Source organism: Eutrema salsugineum, unplaced genomic scaffold (assembly GCF_000478725.1).
Source record: "Eutrema salsugineum unplaced genomic scaffold, Eutsalg1_0 scaffold_1, whole genome shotgun sequence".
NCBI lineage: Eukaryota > Viridiplantae > Streptophyta > Magnoliopsida > Brassicales > Brassicaceae > Eutrema > Eutrema salsugineum.
In genome coordinates this window covers 13379837-13390183 of record NW_006256909.1, presented here as the reverse complement: position 1 = coordinate 13390183, position 10347 = coordinate 13379837, and the positions used below count along the sequence as shown (strand labels likewise).

Here is a 10347-nt window from a genome sequence, read left to right as displayed (position 1 = left end):
CGCTCTGCTTTTCCTGGGACTATGATTTGATCAAATAATTCTGAACAGAGGGAGTATATAATAGTGGATGGACACTTATATCAAATATCATATTAAAGATACATGTATTACTCCCTCTGTTCAGAATTATTTGATGTTCTAGAAAGTTTTTTTTGTTCAGAATTATTTGATGTTCTCAGTTTTCAATGCAAAATTTAATGAATTTTTATAGTTTTTGACTTTTTATATTCTACAGATTGTCTTTCTTATTGGCTGAATGATATTTAAATGAATTATAAATAATATTTTTAATATAAGAAAAATAAAAATTAAATAAATCCTTAAATTGTGTGCAAAAACCTTAAACATCAAATAATTCTGAACAGAGGGAGTATTATATTTGTCCCACGATTCCAATAACGGTCTTTGTATATTTTCTGAGAATTGAAATTCAATGATAAAAATGATTGGGATATTGATTCGAAAAAATAAAATTTAAGAAAGAGAAAAAGAACAAGAAGATACTTTACAACTACTCCATTCTTGTTGTTTCAATATTATATTCTCTGGGAGTACTTAAATAAATAAATAATTCCTTCGAAAATAATTTTGATATTTCCTACATAGTCTCAATTCATATCGGCCTGTAGCTACTGAATTTTATGCCGATAATCAGTTGATAGTGCTGATTTTTCTTGTAGATCCTTAACGGAACTGTGAAGTTAGCGTCATCAAATAATAGCAAAGCCATATGAGTAATATATAAAGTATGGGATTTAATTATATAGATGTGACATATATATATTTATATATCCGGAGTTTATTTCTATATTATAGCTTTGAATGGTTGCAATGCAAATCAATTTATGCATAAAAAATAAGAAACATGTTCAACTTAAAAGGAATTGACACTGGTAAGAAAAAAAAAAGGATGTGATATACTGTATTCCACAAGTGATAAATATGCATTTTGTGGTTACGAGCTCTATATTTAAGAAAAGGGATAAAATCTTATTGAGTGGAGCTTTACTTTGGGAAATGGACATGATGTTGAACTTATTTGATACGTAATAATGTTACCAATGCATATGAACACTTGCTTTCCGGAATTTGTAATTTTTTTCTAAAAGAACTAAAGTAGTGATTTGTTGAAACTCGAAAGGTTATACATAATATGGTAATTTAACTTTCCATCCACTGTAAAAGTTAGTGTAACAATTCTCAGGACGTCACTGTTACTCGTCATTGTCTTTTTAAACTCCAGTTTCCAATGTAAGTTTCTGCTCGTGAGTTTTTAATCTTTGTTATGCTTATTCGTGTCTTATTTATATTGACGTCGGATTTTGAAGTTCAAAAACAACAAACCTAATGTTCACCAGCATCAATTTGGATTTTAAAGTTTTAGGCCTTAGTCTATACATGAAAGGTGCAAGTTTAACCCACCTGTGAATGCTGCAAAATTTGACACTAAAGTCATTAACTTGTACACCATTCAAACTTTAAAGTCTTATTATTGTTTAAAACCTTTTTAAGATCTCCTCTCAAAAACTATTTTTGAGATATTGGGCCCATAATTGACCCATCTGTAGAGATGCTTTGGTAAATTGTCCACACTATGGATCTGTTTTTACTCACATACGATCAACACTCTCATATTAATTAATCCAGATGCAATAATTTAATCGTGTAGCCAGTAAGCGTCTTTGGATTCTTGCTCTTTGTGACCGGAGTCTGATGCCTAAGATCATGTACATTAGTGAACCTCACTAAGAAGTTCTTAACCATTTATTTAATAGTAAATATTGATTATTTAACCCATAAGTTTTTTCATCTCCAATGGTGAACCTCATTAGAAGTTCTTAAAAATGTTTGCATAAAATTTGATTTTTATTTTCCATTAGTACACATTTGTGTATTTTGCATTACAAACTCTTCATTTCTCAACTTAAAATGAATATAAGATATAGATAGATATTATATCCTATGCTCTAATGTTTTGCATTACAAACTCTGGGCCATAAGGAGCAATAGCGGCAGGTGATTGAGGCATATGAATGTTTCTATACTCAGGACGAAGCATTGGAGCCAAAGGCTGATGGTGGTAAGTGTTGTTGTTATGACCACCACGTTGCTGAAATCGTGATGGTGGTGGCATGTAGGAGCTGTTGTTCTGCCATGGAAACAAGTAAGTAATGGTGGTTCATGGCTTGTTGGTTCCAGTGTGGTACAAACATAGTAGCGGTTCTTAGTGCCTGCTGGCTGCTGCAACATATGAAAATCAAGAAACTAAAACATGCACCACAAGAGTTACGAGAAGTTGCTATAAAGATGTAAGAACATTGATGCTTTATAGAGAAAAAGAGTTTACCTCAGTCATGTAAGTTGATGGCCAACGACCTTGTGAAGATGGACTAGGCATTGACTGAGGATTCTGTAAGAATATATGGAAGAAGATGAAGCTAAGTCTAAGATCTTGATTCAGCGAAAGAGCCTAAGAAACAAGGTAAATTTTTTTTGGTTTACCACCATAATGTTGGAGAATGTATTAGAACTCTGCATCTGAAAACTTTGTTCTAGTGCAGGATTCAACCGTTTACTGTCGTGAAATGTGAAATCTGCAGCAAGTAAAGAAGAATTGTGCTGACTTCCTCGAGCAGGCTCATGAGTTTCATACTGCACCGGATATGCCAATTTTGTGTTCCAAAAACATTTCAGATATAAAACCTCACAGTCAATGAAAACGTCGGATATGCCAATTTATCAATCAACACAGACACAGGACATAGACTAATCAGGTGGAACAAATCCTTTTGTGATTGATTCCACTTATACGAAGAGATTATTCATTATAAACGATTTGACTTCTCAGCTTAACCAATCCTTTTGTGATTGACTCTCTCCGGCGAAACCAAACAGAAACTGGTTCGGAACTCGGAGCGATTTGGCGTGGCGGAGAAGACGAAGGGAATTCGATCAAAATTTGATTGGAGAAGACGAAAACAAACGACAAGACACGATCGATTGATAATCTTCGGCGAAGAGATCCTAGATGTTTAAGTCGTCGTCTTTTCCCCAATTTGGTCGAGAGCCGAAACGACAAAATGTTTCAAGTGTGAGAAACACACTAAATGGAGCAGAGGGTCTCAAAATAATCGGCTAAAATTTGTTGCCCAACCACAAACCGCCACGTCGTCTTATAAGACAGCCTCTTAGAGCATGATTATCGCACAACCCCATTTGGATTTCTTAAAGCATTTTCTAATTATTAAAGTGGGTTAAGAAACCCATTTAAAAAACACATAGTTTTAAAGGGTTCAATGGGGTTTTCTTAAAAAAAATTGGGTGCAGAGATGCTTGCTGCATTGGGTGCAGAATCAGACGCAGAAAGCTCGCAACGTGCTTTCTTCGTAATGTTTTAGTGCTTTACTTCCTCAAATTTGTTCTGTTTTGTTTTAAACTATCTGAAATCGACTTTTTTTTTTGTTTGTTTCTGAATCTAATTCAAATTTTTGTTTCTAATTCAAAGTTTTTCTTCTTTGCAAATGTGATCTGGAACAATGTATCAATAAAACAAAATTCACTTTCAAATTGAATAAACAAATGATCTAAGAAGAAGAAAGAAGAAGATTGCACAGCATCAATTCCTTGAACAGCAGAAGCAATGGCTGCAGGGTCTCGGATATCTCCAATGAACACTTCATCCTCTCCACCGATCTTCTCCTTGCTCTCCTTTGTCCTCACTAAACCTTTTGCCACAAACTGATCCGACCTCTCCTTCAGTTTCTTGTACACAATTTTCCTGCACTTAGCCAAACGCCATGTTCTATAAGATTGAACTAATAGTCCAAAACACACATCTTACCGTAAAACTCCCTAATTGTGGCTTTCCTTCCGTACCTGGATAGATTCCACCTCCCATCAGCACGTACCTGTACAAGACAAAGAAGACGCCTATAAAACAAACAAGCCAAGAGGAAAGCAAGGAAGCAATCAGGAAATCTACCAATTCAAACACACACATACGCAAGCAGGCGTAAATAAAGATATATATTTTGTAAGAACCTTGTATATGAGTATGTGGAAGAAATCAAAATATCCTGGAAGCAGACATGAGAAGTCCATCCAATGTAGCAGAAAATATGAAGAATGGAGCCAAATTGCTGCACACCAATTTCATCTGAAGACGAACACTACACAGATACCAAAGATTTGCAATTTGTCGACCTTTTCTGCAAAGTTTTGACATTGAAGCAGAACATTGAAGAAGTATAGAGAGCAAAGAAATGAAAACCCCCTAAGTGGGTTTCGGCTAATTCAATTCATCAATCATCAAAGCATTAAGGTAAACAATTATCATGCCAATCATGTCAATTGATCATCAAAACCGATAGAAAAAATCATGGTTTAGGGTTTCGAACGCTTATCTGCGGCGCCGTCACAGCGATCCCAAGCTTCGAGAATACAGAAGCCGTCGGAGAAATCTGAAAAGCCGTCGGAGAAAACATTTCAGTCGTCGCCTTCGACGAGAAAACAAAGAGGAATTGCGAATAAAAAAATTATCGGGGAAAAGAAAGAAGAAAACAAAAATATCATTTTGTCCCCAAATTTTTTTAACCAATCCCATATAGACACGTAGCCAGAAAAAACGTTTCTTCTAACCCCAAATAAGAAACGTTTCTAGCCAAAAAACTCAATCTTCAATACATTTATTGATAAAAAAATACAAGAAATCCGGGTAAAAACCCCCGATAATGATGGTCTTAGACCATTTCCAACAGGGTATTTTAACCCAATCTTCGGCCCAGTTTCATAGGTAAGGATGAATATAATAATATTTGTGGGCCAAAATCTGAACGGAGCGCTCCTTATATAAGGAGTGGACGAGACCGTCTCGTCGGACGCGTGGCCCAATATAATTGACGTTCTATTTTAATGTTATTTACAATTTTAATGAATTAATTTTTTTTGGGATAAAAAAATTTGGGTCGGGGAAAACAAAAAAACCCTTTGTCTCTTTTCTTCTCTCTCGAAAGCGACGGCGGAGGCGATATCGAGTGACATCGCCGAATCCCGGAGATCGTTCTTTCCGGTCGTTTTCTGCGCCTCAGGTCCATCTCTTCCGTCCTCTGCGTAAGGTAATCATCTTTCTAACCGTTTATTTCTTTTATTTGCTGAACTATTGGGGAAATTAGGGTTTGTCGATTTGGGGAAATTTTTTTGGATTAATCGTCGGTTCAAATTAGGGGTTTTAATGTACCGGCGTGTGCATGTAGATGTTGTTTAACATCGATTACAGTCGAATTGTTGGTTTTGGTAAACTGAATTGAAGAATTTAAGGTTTCTCGAATTTCGGGAAATTTTTTGATATGATTGAAAGTTCAAATTAGGGGTTTTTGTGTATCGGCGTATGCATGTAGATGATGTTTTAACAACGGTTACACTCGAATTGTGGGGTTTGACGAAATTGAATTTTAAAATTTAGGGTTTGTCGATTTTGGGGGAAAAATTTCTCATGATTGAAAGTCATAAACAAAGGGAAAAGAGTTTGCCATGTATATATGGTCGTTACGATGATGCAAGCGGATAAAAGGGAAAAGAGTCTGCTATGTATGATATTCGAATTTTGTTTGTACTCGATTTGTTGGAGTTCATTGTAGGCAATGTTTTTTGTTTGAATCTCTTCACTATCTCTTTGACATTAGCATCGGTTACTATCTCTTTGACAAAACATCTTCCCGTTATCTTTCGTTCTCTCCATATTTGTAGCCTGATACATAAATATTTCTAACCCGTTCTTGAACTCTTCTGTCAACGCCCCATCTGAATCTTTACGTATATACATCCAGCTTCTTAGCTCGTATATAGACATCTTGAAATAAACTCAAAATACTATCTCTTTTTATTGATTAGACAATAAAAGAGCCAGTCTCTTGTGTCACGTCTAGCCACTTGAATAGAGCAAACCTTTTAATATTATTACTTCTTTTTTTCAAAGAAATAACTACTAATTCAGGTTTCCAGCAATGGACAACCTAATATATCAGGATTTACAACACTATACTAAGGTTTAAGAGACCTACAATGGGTCTCCAGGATGATGATACTCTTATGTTTGAATGATGATGTGTTGTGAATGAAAGAAGGAATGAAGATCTATTTATAACAAAATTTCGGGCTTTACGACGCTTTTACGATGATTTTTTACATCGCTTTTACATTCAACAATAATATTACGACGATTTTAGGTCGATTATGTGATAAAATATTTCATCGACATTAGTTAGGTAAACATGTTTTAAATGGTCTTCACCTAACTTCTGTATCAACGTAAAATTGTCGTAAGTGTACATCGAATACAGGTCGTCGTATATTCGTCATAATGTTACATCTAATTTACGACGATTTTGCAATTAATATCAAATCTCTCGTTATCGATGTATAATCATCGTAATTCGTCGTAAATTGTACGTCGCAGTTACGACGATTTTTTTGTACGACGGTTTTACGACGTTTTTTTGGTTTGACGTAAAATCGTCGTACAATCGTTGTAAGTTTGCGACGATTTTAAACCGTCGTAATGTACCGTTGGAAAACGATTGTTTTCTTGTAGTGTTGATTGTTATCTTTTATGTGATCTGTTCTTTTGCTTTGTGAGTTATTAGTTTTGTGACTTTCTTTAGAGATTAGTTAAGTGATTAGTTATGTGACTTATTTGTTCTTATTAGTTAAGTGATTAGTTATGTGTTCTTATTTGTTAAGTGATTAGTTATGTGACTTTGTTTAGAGAATGACTTGTTTAATGACTATCATCGCAGACAATGCCTCATTACAGCGAAACATCATCCGAAGGTCCAGAAATGAATTTGGGTTGGGCCTACGCGGATGCTACCTACGGGATACCGGACAAATGTTTCTATGGGAAACGTGTGAAGCTTGAAACTTGTCCTGGTGGTGCTATGGGAATTGCATGCCGCAAGTATTACACTTGTCCTGACTGGGTCTCTGAGGTAAGTTGTAGTTACAAAGTTTTTAAATACATACATGTTTATCGATGAAGACTTTAATATTTACTCTTATGTAGGGTCGTGGTGAGCACAAGAGGCAATGGTGGGATGATGCTGTAACGGAGCAGTTCTCCATACTTGAGCTCAGGCTTGACGAGCAGAAGGAGATGCTCTTCAGCGTCGACAGGCGCCATGCTACTAATCCGACCATTGCAGAGTTGAAGGAAGATGTCCGAATGCTGCAAGAAGATGTGTCTATGCTTCAAGTACATGTGGGTATGCTTCAAGAAGATGTCACGATGCTGAAAGCCCACAATTCTAACCAAGGTGACGCATTCATGTTGCTTGTTATTTTTATTGTATTCACTGCCGTTTGCTATATGTTTAAGTAGGTTTATCTAAGTATGACAATAACAACTGTTCAATGAATGTTGTCTACTTAAGAGGAACAAGTTAAATTGTCTTCTTTTCACTAAGTAAGACCACGTCTTGTTGTAATAATTATGGATAACTTTTAATCTTAAGGTTTATGAATGAAATCATGTTCGCTTGTTTGAGTTTGTTTTTGTTTGTACGATATTGTGTTTAATGCTAGTTAGCTTTTGGTTAGGTAGAGGAGTTAAGGCTTAGTCGTTGGAGTAGAATGAATGTTATATGTCCATTACACTTTTTTTTTTTTGAGGTTACCATGGTGGGATAATCGAGATAACAAGTGATGCCATTTTATCATCGATTCTTTTCATCGAGGTTAGTCTCCTTTTTCCCCTTTGTCTTATCGGAACTAGTTAGGCATTGAGTTGGTATAAATGCTTGTTGAGGTAGTTCACTGAAAGTAGTTAGTTTTTTTAATGCCTTGAATGAAAATAGAAAGTTTGCGTGTGCTTTGTGATCTATTGTGGTCAATGCTTGTTAGGTTAGGGTTAGTAAATGACACTCTGCTTCAGTAAATCTTCATTAAAAAACTTGTACAACATAAATAAACTTTAACTCCTCTAAAAACATCTTCAACATAAAACATTGCCTACTTCTAAACCCTTCCTCTTTCTTGAACACCACCGAACCTTTGTAAACCCTAAAAAACCTATCCCTAAAGGATTCCGGCAACCATTACGGTCAGGCCGAAGGTTTTGTAAACCTTTTAACAAGCCAGCTCCCTAACGACGGCTTCTCGCACATCATTGACCTTGGATCATCAGAGGTCCCTGTGTTTAGTACACAGACTTCTGAGGCTCCAAGCAGAGGATGGAAGACACCGGCGCAAAGAATCAAGTGGTCACCAAAGGAGGATTTCATCCTCATCTCCGCGTGGCTGAATACGAGTAAAGATCCGGTCGTTGGTAATGACCAGAAAGCGTCTGCCTTCTGGAGCCGCATATGCTTGTACTACAACAACTCACCGCAGCTCGCCGGTCAGCCAAAAAGGGAAGTCGAGCAGTGCAAGCAACGTTGGTGTAGGATCAACGATCAAGTTTGCAAGTTCGTAGGATGCTATGAAGCAGCTACGAAAGAGAAGACCAGCGGCCAGAATGAAAATGATGTCATGAAAGGTGCCCATGACATATTTTTCAATGATCACGGCATCAAGTTTGTCTTAGAACATGCATGGCGCGAGTTAAGGCATGACCAGAAATGGTGCAGAACCTCTGCTCTAAAACACAGTGCAAGCTCGAAAAGAAAAAAGGTGGATGAAGGCGGATCGGCTAGTCATCTAACAATGTGGAGGCCGGAGTCCATGTAGATGTTGCTGTAGAGATGCGACCACCTGGAGATCAATACCTTAGACGGCCCACACCAGAAGATCTCCAACACCTGCTCGATGTTGGAGAGTCAAGTGGCTTTCCCGGGATGATAGGAAGCATCGACTGTATGCATTGGGAATGGAATAATTGTCCAACCGCTTGGAAAAGTCAATACACCCGGGGTGCAGGAAAACCGACAATCGTATTAGAAGCTGTGACATCATACGATCTTTGGATATGGCATGCATTCTTTGGGCCTCCAGGTACTCTAAATGATATAAACGTTCTTGACGACATATTACAAGGTCGAGGTCCGAAAGTTAGGTATTCTGTGAACGGTCACAACTATAATTTGGCTTACTATCTCACTGACGGTATCTATCCGAAATGGACAACGTTTATCCAATCTATTAACCTTCCACAAAGTGAAAAAGAACAAAGATTTGCCAAAATTCAAGAATCTGTCCGTAAAGATGTCGAGCGTGCTTTCGGGGTTCTTCAAGCTCGGTTTGCTATCATTAAAAATCCGGCACTAATCTGGGACAAGGAAAAGATTGGGAAGATTATGAGGGCATCAATCATATTACACAATATGATTGTAGAAAACAAACGAGGTAATTACCGCAGTTTGTACGCGATATCTGGATTCCAATAACCAGACGGAATCAGATCATCACATGTTGATATTTTGTATTCAAGAGATATGCCTACAAACATCAACAATATGATCGGCATTCGTAATGAAGTTCGTGATCAGCAAATACATAAACGTTTGAAAGATGATCTAGTGGAGCACATTTGGAACACATTTCCCGCCTAAACCACATCTTGAATGTATGTTCTATGTTTTCTTGTTCAATAAATTATTTGTTTAAGTTTGTATGGTTTAATGTTTTCTTATTCAATAAGTTGTATGTTTAAAATTTTATTATTGAATAATTATGTAATTTAATTTAGGATAAAAAATATTATTTTATTGCTAAGAGACACAACTAAGAGAACACTAGTGGAAACCACAAAACATAAGTGATGCGATTTGTAAACGGGGTTGTGTTGTTTTAGTTTTACTAAGCTTCAGGTTTTAAATTTATAACCCCTAAATGTCTGCAAGTGCACAGATGTGCGCTGTAGTACTTAAGGTATCGATTCACAGAGACTTAGTTGTTTCAGTACGAATTCACTGCAATGCTTAAATCGGACTAGAACTAAACAATTTAGGTTTTGGTTGTCACTAAATCTAAACTAGAAAGCTAAACAAGTAAAAGCAAATAAAAACGAAAGCAAGTGCAAGCAAGTAAAAATCGGTTATGAATGAAAGCAAGTAACAAGCGAATAAAAGCAGAATGGAAATCTAAGGTTGTAAGCAATGAAAGACAAACGTTGGGGCTCAAGGGGTTTTCGCAGGGATTCATGTACTAAGCTAAGTCGATTTTAAACAAGTGATAAAGGTAATCAACTACGTATGTTCTAGAACTCGAGGCACGGAAGTATGAATAACCTACTTTCGCAGCACTAAACAATTATCTCTCGCAACCCTGATCAGTAGGTTTCCACTCTAATCCTGGAAGGGAGAAGATGCAATTGCAGAACAAGACTCATCAACATTCACAACTCAACTACAGGTA

At 36.6% G+C, this 10347-nt stretch overlaps 3 protein-coding genes across 5 annotated transcripts; 1 reads left to right on the top strand and 2 right to left on the bottom strand.

Moving 5' to 3' along the window:
- Positions 1–1904: 1904 nt before the first annotated feature.
- On the bottom strand, positions 1905–3058 carry LOC112082266. 3 transcript variants are annotated; one of them, XM_024149878.1, is made up of 3 exons: positions 2503–3058; positions 2348–2410; positions 1905–2241 (listed from the first exon to the last, which is right to left on the bottom strand). In XM_024149878.1, the coding sequence occupies exons 1-3, from the start codon at positions 2536–2538 to the stop codon at positions 1981–1983; spliced, it is 360 nt and encodes a 119-aa protein (XP_024005646.1). In that variant the 5' UTR covers positions 2539–3058; the 3' UTR covers positions 1905–1980. The 3 variants fall into 3 exon arrangements, with proteins under 3 accessions (XP_024005646.1, XP_024005648.1, XP_024005647.1); XM_024149880.1 differs by having other exon boundaries at positions 1905–2238; XM_024149879.1 differs by having other exon boundaries at positions 2506–3058.
- A 418-nt stretch (positions 3059–3476) lies between these two features.
- LOC18028741 (uncharacterized protein At2g37660, chloroplastic) lies at positions 3477–4523 on the bottom strand. Its single transcript, XM_006414586.2, has 3 exons — positions 4042–4523; positions 3877–3908; positions 3477–3778 (listed from the first exon to the last, which is right to left on the bottom strand). The coding sequence occupies exons 1-3, from the start codon at positions 4099–4101 to the stop codon at positions 3481–3483; spliced, it is 390 nt and encodes a 129-aa protein (XP_006414649.2). The 5' UTR covers positions 4102–4523; the 3' UTR covers positions 3477–3480.
- Positions 4524–8735: 4212 nt separating this feature from the next.
- Positions 8736–9377, top strand: LOC112082002 (putative nuclease HARBI1). The gene has a single exon (XM_024149083.1). It carries the CDS (start codon positions 8736–8738, stop codon positions 9375–9377), a length of 642 nt encoding a protein of 213 aa, XP_024004851.1.
- Positions 9378–10347: the final 970 nt, after the last annotated feature.